General features: G+C 34.8%; 1 protein-coding gene across 3 annotated transcripts in view; it reads left to right on the top strand.

Moving 5' to 3' along the window:
• The window catches only part of betaggt-I (geranylgeranyl transferase type-1 subunit beta), a 174,833-nt gene that overhangs the window by 24,750 nt on the left and 133,672 nt on the right, over positions 1–16,411 (top strand). For all 3 annotated transcript variants that reach the window (XM_090415981.1, XM_090415983.1, XM_090415982.1), the window contains exon 2: positions 3,159–3,280. In XM_090415981.1, the coding sequence (XP_090272107.1) occupies positions 3,159–3,280 (122 nt within the window). The remainder of the gene's footprint in view (positions 1–3,158; positions 3,281–16,411) is intronic.

Here is a 16,411-nt window from a genome sequence, read left to right on the forward strand (position 1 = left end):
TTCATTTGTTCGCTGATGATGATGCAAAGTTAGGTAGGGCAATAGTGAATGCAGAAGATGTCAAAATCTTGCAGGAAGACTTGGATAGATTGGAGTTCTGGGCTAAAGAGAATGGATGTCAATTTATTGTGACAAAATGTAAGGTTATGCATTTTGGGGTGAAAAGATTAGCAGCAGTATACCACATTGGTGGAACTGTACTCTAGGAGGTTGATGAAGCCAGGGACTTGGGAGTGTTGGTGGATAGGGAGATGACGTTTAGGGGGCACATTGCAAAAGTAGCTAAATCAGCTCATCAACTCACTTGGTTGTTGATAAATACTTTGATGAGCAGAGACAAGCAAGTTATTGTACCTCTGTACTGAGCCTATAAGACCTCATCTCAACTACTGTGCCCAGATTTGGTCACCTATGTTTCTTTTGGATGGGGAGGAGGTGGAGAGGATCCAGAGGTGAGTGACCAAGATGATAGCTGGTCTATGGAATGAACCTTATGAGAACAGGTTGAGGATTTGTGGGTTGTAGAAATTAGTTGATAGGCAGAAGAGGGGAGATATGATTGAGACATTCAAATTGCTCAAGGGTTTCTATAGGATTAACTCAGAGGCTATTTTTGAGATCAGGACTGGTGGTGGGAGAACTAGGGAATACCTATGGAAGCTGGGAAAGAGTGTGGTTGGCAAGGGTGTTAGAGCTGGGTTCTTTACTTTTAGAGTGGTAAATGAGTGGAATAAGCTGCCAGAGTCTGTTGTGGGTGCTATCATGGTGAGTGATTTCAAGGCAAGGTATGATAGATACTGTGAGAATGTCATATAGTTGTGTGGACATATTGTTTAGGGCCTTCCTCGATGAGTCTAAGGACTCCCTGGAGTCTCCTGTAATAATAATATAGGTTTTCTGATCTCATGCAGCACTTTTTTAATGCAACTCTCACAAAAGGTTGTAAATCTATAATATGCCAGTACTCTGGCTAGCCTAAAATTTTTTGTTCTATTTTTTAAATAATTTTATGTATTTTTAAAATTTAGTTTTATGTAATTTGAACCAAACATGGAACTTTTTTAAGCTACTTTAGTCCTCCAGTAAGTGGAGTGTTGGTCTTGCACTGTATGATGAATTCATCTCCCACCTATGGACAATCGCAAACGTCTGTGCATATGGTGTAATTTGAATCCTGACAAGCTATGATGCATATCAAATAACACATATCATTTTTCCATATGTTGTATGATTGCAGCATGCAGAATTGGATGACTTTCTTCAAAAATTCAGTTTGTTTCATCTGAAGAATATGATTTATATTGGAAACTGATTGCATATCCATTTTTGTATAGCTTAGACAATTTGATGGTTCACTGCAGTTTATTCTATACTGGAAGAAAACTCCCATAGGTCATTATCTTCATGTCATTTAACATCATCCTGTACAGAAGTCAGAGATATGGTTTATTAGACCACTTCTACATTGAGTCTAACATCCTTTGCTCTCTACAGAAGCACTTTTGATTGGATCAGACCTGATTATTAGTGAGGTTATAGAATGGGTTCAGAATAACTAGAGTTTCCTACAAAGTCAAGAGAATATCCAATGTATTTCAATTCTTTGTTAGCATCTCCAGGCATATTTCTGAAATTCTAAGAAATGTAGACCTACATAGTAGATTCTTACCAGTATTAAACTTACCTTTTGCTCTTTCAAATTCTCAGGGTTTTTCATTCTGCATACTGAGATTTTTCATCTCTCAACACAGAGAAGCCTGCCAGCGAACACATACAATTGAAAGACATATGTTACCCTCTTGTTTTTTTTTTACTATCATTCCAACAAACTCAATTCTTCCACCTCTCATAGAAGAAATTGGCTGTCTCATTCAAGTGTTTATTGCTGCAGTTTTGCTTATATTCAACTGGAAGATTGGCAGAATGTAGACTATATTTACTATCAACATTCTGAAAGCTCCGACCCTAAATATGACATTGATGGCACGTAAAGATAATCTTATACACTATAGTGGGGGGGGGGATGAATAACTACAATGGTATATGTTTACCAATGATGATATGCATATTGACAACTATCAGTGGAATTTTGGTTGAATAAAGCATTAACTATGGTAGATTATGTACTTGCAGTGGCAACTTGTCTTTCAAGACAGGTTTTGTAATGCATTTGAAGTTTCTCTCTCATCTTGGAAAACAATGGTTGGGACATCTGCTGGACATATCATGTAATTTTATCCCTTAGCCTGTCAAGGTTCGAAGGCAGGTCATGGTAGAATGCCCATCCCTTTAACATGCTTGGACCATTTGCTCTACCAACTCCATATGAATGAAAATAATGCTCAACAATAAACTTCTTTTCTTCCAATATCAACACCATTGCTACAGCTTAATGTAAGGTGTAGCCTACACATGTTCTTTTATTAATGTGCATGAATTGAATGGCATATCTCATAGCACGTGTCAAAGTTCAGAACTGTTTTTTTGCTCCATACCGTATAAGCAAGCTTTTATATGAAAGACTTTTTTTTTTTTTTTTTTTTCGAGGAAAGCTATGAGACCCTTCTCTATTCTCCTGACTTTAACAGAAATAATTCTATAAAACTTGTGCAATTATATGAAATTGTTTTTATGTATACTAATTATATTTTTACAGAACCATAGGATTCCTCATTTTTAGACTTGCAGCACACAGTTACATGTTGCACATTAACATGCAATGCGTATTGTTATTTTTGTAGATTATTAATTTGATTAATCTGCCATAATTTTTACTTTTGCGACTAACATAGCTATTATATTAGTTTTATTAAATGAATTAATGTAAAAAAAAATTTGCTTCATTATTTCTAACCATCTAACCCTTATTTGCATTTAAAATGCATTGCATATTTTGGTGTAGTTTCTTTTCCTGTAATAGCATGTATTAGAAAATGGGAAAGATTTGACAGCATTACCAGCTATAGAATATTAGCCAAACTGCTACCAATTTTGAAAATTATTTTAACTAATGCCATATGGAAAATCCTACCTACATTCAACATTCTTTCTTAAAATAGTTTTGCAATTATTGATTTTTTATACAATATGTTTTTCACAGTTTATTATTGCATACATTCATAAATATATCATTTCCCTCTTTCTTTATTTTTCTTCAGGTTAACTGTAGCTTTTTTTGCCTTATCAGGGCTTGACTTATTAAATGCTTTAGATGATGAAATAAATAAAAAGCAGATCATTGACTGGATATATTCTCTTGAAGTTCTTCCTGATAAGTCAGGTAATTTGTTAATTTTGCGTTCTTTAAAATATTTGCTTATATGAAAATATAGTAGTAATGGTTAGAATGTTTCTAAAAAATGATAAATCCTTAATTGAATAGTGAAGCATTTTGATATATCTTATGTTGAGATAGTTGGTGTAGCAAGTCACTGAAGTGTGAGAGGAGAGGGGGAGGGGGAAGAGTCAGTACCTAAGAATCTTTAGGGCTAAAATTCATTCCTGCTGTAGTTTCAGTTTTAAGGTGAATATTATCAGTCTACTTTAATAAATTTAGTTTAATCCTTTATCTAAGTGGGAGCAAACAAAGTTTGCACCTGAAAATATCTTCAGGACTGGGGGTAAGATAGTACAACACTGGGCAACTCGTAGCAAAGGTGGACCAAGCTAACATCACTCCTATCTCAATATCTCCCATAATGCAAAACACATCTCCTTGCAGATATGTATAATGTTATGCATTAAGGCAAGGGCCACTACCCATACCGGTTTCGACCTTTATTGAGGTCTCTTCAGTGGGAGCCAGGCCCAGAAGTGGAGATACCAGGTAGAAGCAATGGCGAGGTCATCTTTACCTATAGAAGTTGCCAAAAGGTGTGCCACCTTTTTATTAAATTACTCTGGATTTAGAGAAAGATGTTGAAAGTTTATTTTTCACTTGGTTAGACTATAATAAGTTTAGTTTAATCCTTTATCCAAGTGTGAGCAAACAAATGTTAGCTTATGTTAGCTTGGTCCACCTTTGCTACGAGTTGCCTGGTGTTGTACTACCTTACCCCAGTCCTGAAGATATTTTCAGGCGCAAAATCAGTCTACCAATTTTATCCATCAGAAGTACTCAACATTTCATAATCATCCAAATTTAAATCTATTAAAAAACTGAAAAAAAAAAACGTAGAGCACTTTGGGACTTAGCAAAATACACTCGGTTGCTTTTTGCAGGAAGATTAAGAACTAGAACTTTCAATTTTGACCAAATTTGAAATAGTTGTTTCTTTAGGACTAGGAAATTCAGTCCAGTTGAACTGAAATAAAGGGGGAGGAGAGAGGTCAGTTTTTCCTTCAATAATCATAAGTACATCATTCAGCCATATTTTGGACCAAACATTAGAATATAGTTGCTAATGTTTATCCTCCCTCTAACAATTGGCTTACATTTAGATCAAAGATGGTGGGTGGTATAAAGGAGAGAGAAGAAAGTAAAATACTGCACACACTGCTATAAGTTGTATTCACTGACTCGTTTACTACATCTAAAAAAAAAAAGTAATATACTTTTTTTGCTGAACATTGTATTGCTTTAATTGTTGAGAATGTAAATTCCTCCAAAATATGAAGATATCCACAACAAATGCATCAACAGCACTCCTAATTATTAAAAATAATACCAGTGGCTCTCCAACTTCTAAGATATCATCATCACGAATCATGGGCTCACTGCCCGTTGATGTCTGATTCCTGTTTCACTATCTTCTTCCACCTTTCTTTGTCCAGTGCACAGTGTCGCAGTTTTTGTACACCCATTCCACACCAGTCTTTTATATCGTCTATCCATTCTCTGTATGGTCTACCTCTTCTGTTTAAACCATCCAAAATACCAAACATAAATGTCTTTATCTTCCGGTCCTCACTCATTCTACAGATGCATCCAAATAATTGCAGCTTCCGTTTTATAATCTTCTGCATTAGATTCTGTTTTGGTTGTATCTTCTGATAGAGCTCTTCATTGGTGATTTTCTGTACCCATCCTATTCTTAGAATCTTTCTATAACAAGTTCTTTCAAATGACAAAATTCTTTTTCTTGATTCCTTATTTATTACCCACGTTTCAGATCCGTACAGTACACCGCTGAAGATGCATGTTTCCAATACTCTTAGTTTTGTATGCAGACTGATCACTTTACTTTTCCAGATGTTATCCATGGCCTTCAGATTTGTTCTTCCCTTTGCAATCCTGATCTTTATTTCTAAGATATGCAGTGTTTTAATGTAAAAATGGGTGAGAAGAAAGACCAAAATATGGACATTGCAAAATTCCAGGCTGTAATTTGATCTAATTTTATTTTAACTACTTTTTCTACAGATTTATATATATTGAAAAATATCAAGTTAAAAGCTTATTAATCAGTTAATTGAAAATTTTATCCTAGTCATATTACATGCCTAGTCATCAAATACTGTGACTTGGTTTGTTTTAATTGTACAAGGGGTATATGAAAGGTTGGTAGCTTTGCATTAGGCTTGATTCAAGCAACATCTCTGTTTTCAGCATTCCAACTTTCATCTTTATTGTTGTTGTTATTATTTTGTGACACCTCCAAGGAATCCAATGACTTATTGAAGGAGGGCACCTACTCCACCACTTCATCCACCAACTACACCGAACTGCTACTACCATCACCATCGTTACACCAATGCCATCTACTGTCCACTTCCACCACTAGTATGTATCAGAGAGTAGTTTATTCAGAAGAAGAATCTGGAATAGCCTGTGACTAGTGGCATACTGTAAAATCGATGTCGTTTGTGAAATATTTACTTAATATTGATCTTTTTAATTATATTCTTTATTCTAAATGTATACTCGATATTTCTCTTTACTTATCTTATCTTTACTTTAACTTTGTCTGCCCCATTTTAAAATTATATTACTCTTATTTGTTTAAAAGTTCTATACTCAATATTTTACTTTACTTAATAGAGTCGTAACTCCAAGCTCTAAATACGTTGCTTGATTTGTACTCTTATTTTTAATTCTCTCCTTCAACTTTAATCCCCCCCCCCCTTAGTCTCAAGGCTGCAATTATGCTTCTATACGTGCACAGAACTTTAGAACTAAGAAATGGCCTCTGGCTGGAGCCAATTTCTTTCTCTGAACTACTGGCAGTTTTCTATATTAAATTTTGAAAATTTATTTGTGTATCAAGTGTGTCATCAAAATTTGTAGATAGGAGTTGAATATCCTTCCAAAGAAAAACACTCAGCAAGGCACGGAATTTTTCTCTTGTACTTATTACTAAATCTAGCAATGCAAAATTCCTATCTATCACTCGTGGCTACTTATCTCTCAAGGTCACAGAGATTCGATTTTTATGAGCAGTGCATTGGTATGCAGAAATCAGGCAAATTATTTGATAAACACAAAACAATTTATTCATGCTAATTGAATGTACATTAAAAGTTAACACTAACCATACAAAATCTCTCAGGCTCTATACCTTTCAGCAATATTAGCTTGGATTCAAATAAATCAACCTAGCTTTACAATTCTCCTTTAAACAATTGGTCTAATGCACTAATTATTCCTACAAATTATTCATACACTAAAACAGACTTTTGCATACTACATGTTTTAACTCAGACATTAAATTGTATCACGCATTCTAAACCATCACATATATAACTCTATCTTAATACACATAACTCAGCAGGATATTTCACAAAAATTCAACTCATGATCTAGAGTCCTTATTATTGTTCTAAACCATCACATATATCAACTCTATCCTAACACGCATAACTCAGCAGGATATTTCACAAAAATTCAACTCATGATCTAGAGTCCTTATTATTGTTCTAAACCATCACATATATCAACTCTATCCTAACACGCATAACTCAGCAGGATATTTCACAAAAATTCAACTCATGATCTAGAGTCCTTATTATTGTTCTTAACTCTAACAAATTCTGAGAAAATTTCAATACAATAGTAATTTCTGCCACAAATTTCACCTCTAGAAAATTCCTATACAAGGCCTTACTTTTTATTCTTCTAGTCCACAATAGTAGATCCTTTCGATTCTTTAGATCGTTATCTTCATCTTTTACCTTCCGATATAGTTTACTACCAGGTGCCTTTTACAATATCGAAGACATTTCATCAACAGAGACCTTTGGGGAACTTGGCACAGGCCGGAACTGACCGTCGTTCTGCATAATCGAGCCTCTATTACTTCTGGATGTCTGTTGGCAGGACGTGGATCTGCGACCTTGAATTGACGAGACACACTGGAATTCCTTGCATGGAGGACTTGAACCGAGAGCCAGAACAGTGTCTGGGTAGAGGCGATGAAACAAATCCAAAAGTGCATGCCTAAGCACCACAAGCCACCAACGAGAAAGAGCCTTCTTTGGGAAAGGAGCACCTTGATCTATCAATCCTTCCCCTTTTATATCTCTCCATCGACCTTGGGGCCTGCTACGATTTTTCCCTTGGGTGTTTCATTGGTCTGCACCCTCCATCATTTTTTGCCGTTGCGCTAAGGTGGGAAACCCCCTACACACTCGACTTTCGCGATAGTGATTGCCTTAGGTCATAAGTTAATCTGTCTGGAACTTTCCTTTATTACAATTAAATTTACACTTAACTTTCTTTGTTCTTTACAGAAATTTGGCAGTCACAATATTTAACAGTTTAGTCTAACTTATTTCCATACTACATAAACATAAAAAATTGCTAATTAGCCACTGTTATACCCTGAATATGTTAAGAATGTTAAAATTCCACTTATCATGGTTTAACATGCAAAGAAGTAAAAACCCTGTAAATTAAATAAGTAAACATGCTTGTTTCTAAGTAGGTATTGTTGTAAACTTTAGAAAATATTGAATACATTGATTTAAGAAGAAAGAAATAATTAGTTAGCTCAAGGAGAATTTTATAATGTAAAAGAAAAAAAAAAGGGAATTAGATAAATATGTATAAAGGAAATTTGCCTGAGACAAAGTGTAAATTAAGAGTTATAGTTTTGTATTGATAGTAAATCTGATGCAAGGACATTTTCTAAAAGAAACACTAGAACGTATTCTGTGTGAAAGATAGTCCAAGGTTCAAGGATACACTGACGATTGCCCCCGGCGGTCGCGTGCTTGGTGCGTGAGTAAACAAGCAGGGAAGGAACGGACGTCACGAGGTCATGGTGACATAGGAAATCGAGGTGCCGGGTGAACAGCAAAGTTTTGTTTTTTTTTACCAAATAGGGTGAACGTATAAAAGCGTTAGGAACCCCCCCCCCCTTCGGTCTCTTGGTCTTTCGTCATGTAGGAGTTCTCACATTTCTTCGAGTAGTGAAAGTTTAGTCTGGAGCTGGTTCGGGGATGGCCGAACGATACCTCTAGACTAGGACGATGTTACAGTGGGTAACCCTGTCCTAGATTCTCGGATAGCAGCGGCAGACCATGCCGTTGAAAGGTCAGCAGAAGCACGCGTCCCAAAGTCTAAGCTGGTAATTACTATAAGGTCTTGACCCAAGGTAGATTGAAGGAAACAAAGAAATGTCCTAATGAAACAGAGGATAGACTAAAGCAGAAGTAGATGGATAGAGGTATCATCGAGTGGAGATAATTAAAGCTTTTTATTTATATGAATGTAATCTGAATATGTGTTAACCTCCCAAACGGCCAGGACGTCTATAGACGTCCAGCTAAATCTGGATATGATTCAGCCCACCTGTTTAAAGAACCGGGATAAGAAGTGCAATTTGACTGTCATGTCCATTAGAAGGTGTGATAAACCCTCACTCTGAAGAGAACGGCTAATCGGATTATATCACATTCGTAGCTGCCTCTCAGTTGCCTATAACAAGAAACGCACATCCTTGTTCTATGCTGGGTAACTGGATTTTAGTTATATAGGCTAGACTAAAAAATAGAGAAATTATTTATATTTTTGTTTTCTCCTTTTATTGTACAATACAATTTTAATGTCTGGACAAAATAAAGGTCTTGCATTATTTCTTCACTTAAATATTGCCTTATCTTGGAGAACCAATTTCATTTTTTTGCGCTAATTTGTTTCTAATCGCTTTCTAGACAAAACATTTTTCTTTGTTCTCGAAGAAATTAATTCACGATAATTATTTGAAATATTCTTTTAAAAAAAAGTAAAGAAAACTGGCTACCGATGTTCCAGATTATATTATTTTTATTTTTGTACAAAACCATCGAAATCGAATAATACTTCACAGATTTTCTTTAGGACACGCAGGAGCAACTTTGCTTTATAGAGAATAACATGAAATTCTTTAATCATATCACTAAATTTTTTCTTTATATTATATAGTAATCTACTGTTCTTTGTACTTTCACTTTTTTGGTTTCCCTGTATAATTGGTCATTACAAAATGAAATTAACAGTTATGATTTAAATTTATATGTAGATATTTTCTGCATAATTCAGATATTTTCTGCATAATTCAGATATTTTATTCTCCAATTTTTAAAGTAAGCAATACATCTGCTTATTTTTATCATTCAAAATATGTATATCAAATGTGAAATTTCATTTCCTTTCACAATAGAATTGAACTTTATTTCGCCTCTGATAGTTTAACCCCCCCCTCCCCGTTGCATCACTATCATACACCCAAAAACTGTTATGAAACATAGGTACAGTTTTTATTTAATTCGTTATTTTTCTCTAGTAGGCATAGCCCCCCTAGTTAATAAATGAAATATATAAATAATAATATGAACATTTTCACCTTGCCAACACTCAACATTGATGTGATATGGGTTCCAAATTTCTTGTTTCGGAGATATATATATATTACAAAGTTTTGTAATAAACATTTCTGCTACAATGAAGTTTGACAGAATCAACAATATTATTACTACCTTATTTCTGTTTCTCGTGTGGGAGAAAAACGGTAAAATGTCACTCTTATAATTATATCAGATGTTATAATGGCAAAAATAGTAAGGAAAAGTCATTTGCACTTTCTCTTCAAAACACAAAGAAAGAACATTGTAAATTCAGCCATTGGAAAAGAAAATACTACATATTTTTCTTCTGTTATCTGATTTTTTTTTCTTGTAGTACAAAGAAGAAATCACTGCATATAACATGGAGTCTGCAGGAGGGAAAAAATCTGGAAATTGGTTACATTATAACAAATAGAGAAATCATGTCAAAAAAATTATTCACCTAAGATTCTAATAACAGCAGACATAACATTTTCTTCTAGATTAGATATCTAAAGTAACTGAACCTTTGCTACTATTTTACACTGAAATGAATGGGTATGTTCCCCAAGTGATTTACGTTTGTAACAGTCGTCTTGTGAACGATTTATGAAATAAATTCTCTGAAATATCTGCAGATTGATTAGATCTATACCCCCCTTCCTCCTCCCCCCCCCAAAAGAAGATAATGAAACGCATTTGCATCTTTTCTTTGAAAATAATTCAAATCCTCTTTTTCAAGATAATTGTATGAAGTAATTTCTAATTTTTCGATAATAAAAGTGAAACTGATCATGATAAATTAAGAAATTATTTTGACATAAATAATGTATAAGCATGTAAACAAAATGTCAGTATTTCTGTTAGGATATCGGTAATCAACAATCGAAAAGGAAACAAGACATTCTTGATGTATTCTGCACTACAGCCTGCGGCACTTTAGTGCAGCTTGAGTGTTCTCCCCTTTCTTTCTCAATAGCACAGAGTAATAAGCCCTCAGCTTTTCCTCCAGCTAAGAGGATATTACCAAGTATTTATAAGACGTAGATTATTTCAAAAATAGCTTCCAGCAGCAGAAGAAGTAATATTTAGATTTTTTTAAAGAAAAACAAACAAAAATAATACTACTGAACTTTCTTTTGTGTGGTATGCATATAAACAATTTTACATGGTGAAAATATAGCATATTATTTCTAAAATATCACATAATTTCAGCAGACAGTAGAACAGCTGGGTTTAGATTGCAAATAAATAGTACAGAATTAGAAGCTTCACGGTACAATCTGATTGCCGTATATCTTTTGTCGAAATGGTAAAATGAAGTAATAAGAAATTTAGAGTAGTTATGCAATTGTGTTCCAGGAGGGGATAAGGAGGGGTGGGGGAAAGCATTACAAAATCTTCAAAATGAGCAAAAATTTTGAATCATTCCATATATGATATTTTTCATATTATATTTTCAACATATCTACGAGGATATGCACTGGATATTAGCGTAATATGCATAATACAAATAAATAAATAAAAGATGAAGGAGAAGAATCACTGCTAAAATATCATTGGATATAAATTTTTGATACCAAAAAGACTCGCAGTAGGAAACCGAGTAATGCAATTTAGCATTTTAACATTTTTTTTTATTTTGTCTTTATGAATAACAAAAAATCGTTTCTAAAACTGAAATGTGATGATCCATATAATGCTATTTGGCTAGAAACGAAAGCAAAAGGACATATTTATTTCAATAAATATTTGACATAATATTTTCAAAGCAAACATTTGAAAATTCTGAAATTTGAAAAAAATTGTTTCTATAGTATAAGTAAAGTGAAAGAACAATCAGTGCAACTCTTCCCATGCACTGATTTGTAGAATAAAATACATCAAATTTACTATCACTAAATAGATTCATTGCAAAGGCTGATCGGTAGTCATTTCAAGATTGATTTTTTTCGCATATGTTGAAAGTTTATTTTTCACTTGGTTAGAATATAATAAATTTAGTTTAATCCTTTATCCAAGTGTGAGCAAACAAAGTTTGCGCCTGAAAGTATCTTCAGGACTGAGGTAAGGTGGTACACACCAGGGCAACTCGTTGCAAAGGTGGAGCAAGCTACCAATACTCCTGTCTCAGTATCTCCTATAATGCAAAACACATCTCCTTGCGGATATGTCTAATGTTATGCATTAAGGGAAGGGCCACTACCCAGACTAGTTTCGACCTTTATTGAGGTCTCTTCAGTGGGAGCCAGGCCCAAGCTGAGATACAAGGCAGAAGCATTCGCAGGTCATCTCTACCTATAGAAGTTGCCAAATGGTGTGCCACCCATTTTTAATAAATTACTCTGGATTTAGAGAAAGATGTTGAAAGTTTATTTTGGATAAAGGATTAAACTAAATTTATTATATTTCGCATATGTGAAATTCATTTCAGTTTTTGAGAAGAGACACAATAAATCACTTTAAAGGCAAAAAAGATCAAATAACTTAGGACAGTAAATGAAATTCTAAGCAATACAATAGACGTAAAGACAGGGGGACATAAAGGTCACTCAGCAACAGTTAATCCACTAATGGCTATAGAATAGCCGTAACGAGGTTAACAGCGGAGGAAGGTAATGGCATGATAAATGGCAGAATGCCGATGAAGTTTATATCCATGAAAAAAGCTAGGCAGAGCTGACTATTTCATCCACACCAGCCAGTTGGGAGGTTAATATGTGAAGCTTTATTAGTGAAGGACTCAGATACAATTATAGGTCAGGACTGAAGCGCATGTGTTTTATAGAAAGTCATGAGTGAATGGTTATTAACTGAATCTGAATCTTTGTATGTTGAAGAATGGTTACTGTTACCAGTTGTTAGTATAGAAATTAAATACTGGAATTTAGTAGTAATCTAGATAATATAGAATTATTTACTTTTGTGTGAATTACTTGAGAACAAAATGTGTGCAGAGATCATATTTGATGAAGTCAAGCTAATTAATTGATTTAGAATAGAATGTATTTTAGAGTGAGGATTGTTCTTGTATGTTAAACTGCAATCTTAGAAACAAATAAACTTTGCTTGATTTTAACTAAATATATGAGTCTGTGTATAGAATTCGATGCACCACTTGTGAAACTCATTACGGATCTGAGAGGGAGTTTAATTGAATAAAGTTAAGGACACGATTGCAACCCTAGGTCACATGAGTATATCTTCTAACTTACTTCTTGATTGAGTTATATCTTTAATAATTCTAAGTGGCACAGTCTAAAAATATAAATTTCTTAGGATTTTAAGAGAGGTAAGGGTTGAGGACTCTGTCACATTTAATTTTGGCTCTAACCTGAGGCTATTTCTTTGTGTGATAGAGATACCACGTGACCCATGTAGAAAAGACTTCACTTTTAGCAGCTTGACATAGAGATTCAAGGAATAATATTGAAAGTGGACACAACACCACAAGTATTTGGTATGGATTTTCGTTTTCTAGTAAAATCGGCATATAAGGAATTGTTGTACAAAAATCCTTCTATGCAGGATTTTACAATACCATAGGGCTCTGTTCTTGGAAATGATATAGGAAAGGATCTAGAGGAACTGTTCTGATGTTAAAATTTTGCAGGATGATTTGGATAGACCTGGTAGTCTAGACAAAGGAGAATAGATGTTAGTTTAATGTGCCAAAGGGTAAGGTTATACATTTGGGGTGAAAAGATTACTAGCTGTATACCACATTGATGAAACTGTACTCTAGGAAGCCAGAGATTTGGAAGTGTTAATGGATAGGGAGTTGAAGTTTAGAGAGCACATAGCAAAAGTGGCTAAAGCAACTCATCGGATTACTTGGTTATTGAAGAATTCTTTGACGAGCAGAGACAAGCATGTTATCATTTCTCTTTATCAAGCCTTAATAAGATCCCATATTGATTGCACACAGATCTGGTCACCTGGGTTTCTTGGTAGTGAGGAAGAGGTTTAGAGGATCCAGAGGCAAGTGACCAAGATGGTGGCAGGTCTATGGAATTAACCTTACTAGAATAGGTTGATGATTTGTGGGTTGCAGAAATTGGTTGACAGGCAGAAAAGGGGGTGATATGATTGAGACATACAAATTACTGAAAGGTTTTTACAAGATTAATATAGAGGAAATTTTTCAGAACAGGTCTAATGGTGAGAGAACTAGGGGCTGTCCTTGAAAACTGATCAACATGGAGTTAGCAAGGATGTTAGAACTAGATTTTTTTGCTTGGAATGAATGAGTGAAATAGGCTACCAGAATCTGTTGTGGGTACCATGACTGAATGAGTTCAAAGCCAAGTATGATAGATACTGTGCAAATGTGCTAAGGACCCCATGGGCACTCTTCTTTGTTTTCAGCAATTAAGAAATGGACTGCCGAGTTTAAACGTGGCAGTACCAGCCTTGAGGATGATCCATGTGAAGGATGCCTAAAAAAGTGTAACACCACCAGAAATCATTGATCAAGTGCACAATATTGTATTGGATTACCGGTGAGTCAAAGTGTATGAAATTGCTAAGACTATAGGCATTTCAAAAGTATGTGTAGGATATATTTTGCATGAAGAATTGCAAATGAAAAAGCTTTGCGCAAGATGGGTGCCACACCTGCTCACAGCAGATCAAAAATGCACTCGCAGGAAAATCTCTGAACAGTAGAGTATTTTAACAAGAATAAAACTGATTTTGTGCGTCGATTTATTACTATGGATGAGACTTGGATTCACCATTACACGCCAGAATCCAAACATTAGTCAAAACAGTGAACAGAAGCCAGTTGTTCAGCTCCAAAGAAGACAAAGTCGGTTCCATAAGCAGGAAAGGTCATGGCATCGGTATTTTGGGATTCAAAAGGCATTTTGTTTATTAATTATCTTGAAAAAGGTCACACAATAACCAGGAATATTATTCCGATCTTTTAACCAGACTAGACAACAAAGTTCATGAGAAAAGGCCCAGTTTGCAGAAGAAAAAAAAATCGTCTTTCATCAGGACAATGCACCTGCCCACAAAGTTGTTTTGGCAATGGGAAAATTAAGCGATCTGCACTATGAATCGTTGGAACATCCACCCTATTCCCCAGATTTAGCTCCCTCTGAATTCTCTCTTCCTCGCTGGTCAGCGTTTTTGTTTGAATCAAGATATGATTGCAGCTGTAGAGGTGTATTTTGGAGATCTTACTGAGAACCACTACAGGGATGGGATAATGGTGCTGGAGCATCGCTGGAATAAATGTATAGTCTTAAGGGAGATTATGTTGAAAAATAAAAATAATTTTGAGATTATAAATTCGTTTTTTCATTATTAGGTCAAGAACTTTTCTGATTCCCCCCTTGTATGTTTATACTCATGTTCATAGAAACTGCATCACTTGCTGTAACCATGTTTTTTTGGTAATTAAATATGAATGCCTGTTTGAAATGAGATAATAACACAATAATTATCACAAATAATGAAGATAATATAACATTTTTATTTTTTGATTAATATTTGGCTTAATAATATTTTTTTAGTACAATATGTGACATAATTAAGAAATTACAATAAACCTGACAAAGTTGGAGATATTTCAAAATGGAGTGGAGAGTGATAATTTCACGAAAAACAAATGTTGGTATCAAAATTTAGTTCAGTTGCAGTTTTACTAGCATTCAAAGCTAAAAATTCACTTTTTGCTGTTTAGTACTTTGTGTTTTTTTTTTTTTTTTTGGGGGGGGGGGGGGGCTCCTCTCTCCTTTATTATAGCTTGGTATCAGCGAGGCATTGACAAAATCAATTTCTTAATGTATGTAACTGCCAGTTTATGGTTCCATAACCTTATGTCTTCTTGGAGCTCCCAAAGTGTTTTCTGCTTCGTGTGTATTTCACTCTCCATTTGGCACCACAAATCACAAATTCTCAATTGGGGAAGGGGGGGGTTGATATCTGGGCTGTATCCTGGCTACAGTAGTCACTGAATTGAGTGTTCATTGATCCACTTATTAACCTGCAACAAAAACCAAAGCTTTTTTTTTTTTTTTAAGTACTCAGTTTGTATGGTACATTTTAGTGTTATAATAGCATTACTTCCACTTTTTGCCCTATGACAAGGGGCAGAATCATCCTGAAAGATACCATTCGTCGTTACGTTGAAGTGGTCACTGATAATAGTCAGAAATTCTTCTAAAATTTTCTGGTACACTTCACTGAATCTTTTGTGAAATGCAAGTGATCAACACCATGATATGACATCTAGATCATCTGACTGGCTGAAAAGTCAGTCGGGTTGAATCTTTCTCCTGAACATGTTCGAACTGTCTACCATCGGTGCCCTGCAGATTAAACTTTTTCTCATCAGAAAAAAAAAAAAATTATTCTTTTCCACTGATCAGGGGTCCATTCAGCATGCTCTTTGCACCAATTTAATTGAGCCAATCTAATTTTTTTTGTTTAACAAGGGCTTCTTTTTAGGGTATCTGGCTATCAGTCTATTTCAAATGAGCCTTCTCCTGACAATTACAAAGCTGCTTGCCACAACTCCCATTTGTTCTTCCTAGCTCTCTGTTTCAGTTCTCTGAATGAGACACAGCACTTTAGAATCTTGGCATGGTCTTCCTGTCCCTTCTTCCTCTCAGCAGATCCAGTTTCCTTCACTATCAACAGCAGCCATACCACCAAC

The sequence above is a fragment of the Typopeltis vanoorti genome, chromosome 3 (assembly GCF_054136105.1).
Source record: "Typopeltis vanoorti isolate ZY-2024b chromosome 3, IOZ_Tvanoo_1.0, whole genome shotgun sequence".
Lineage (NCBI taxonomy): Eukaryota > Metazoa > Arthropoda > Arachnida > Uropygi > Thelyphonidae > Typopeltis > Typopeltis vanoorti.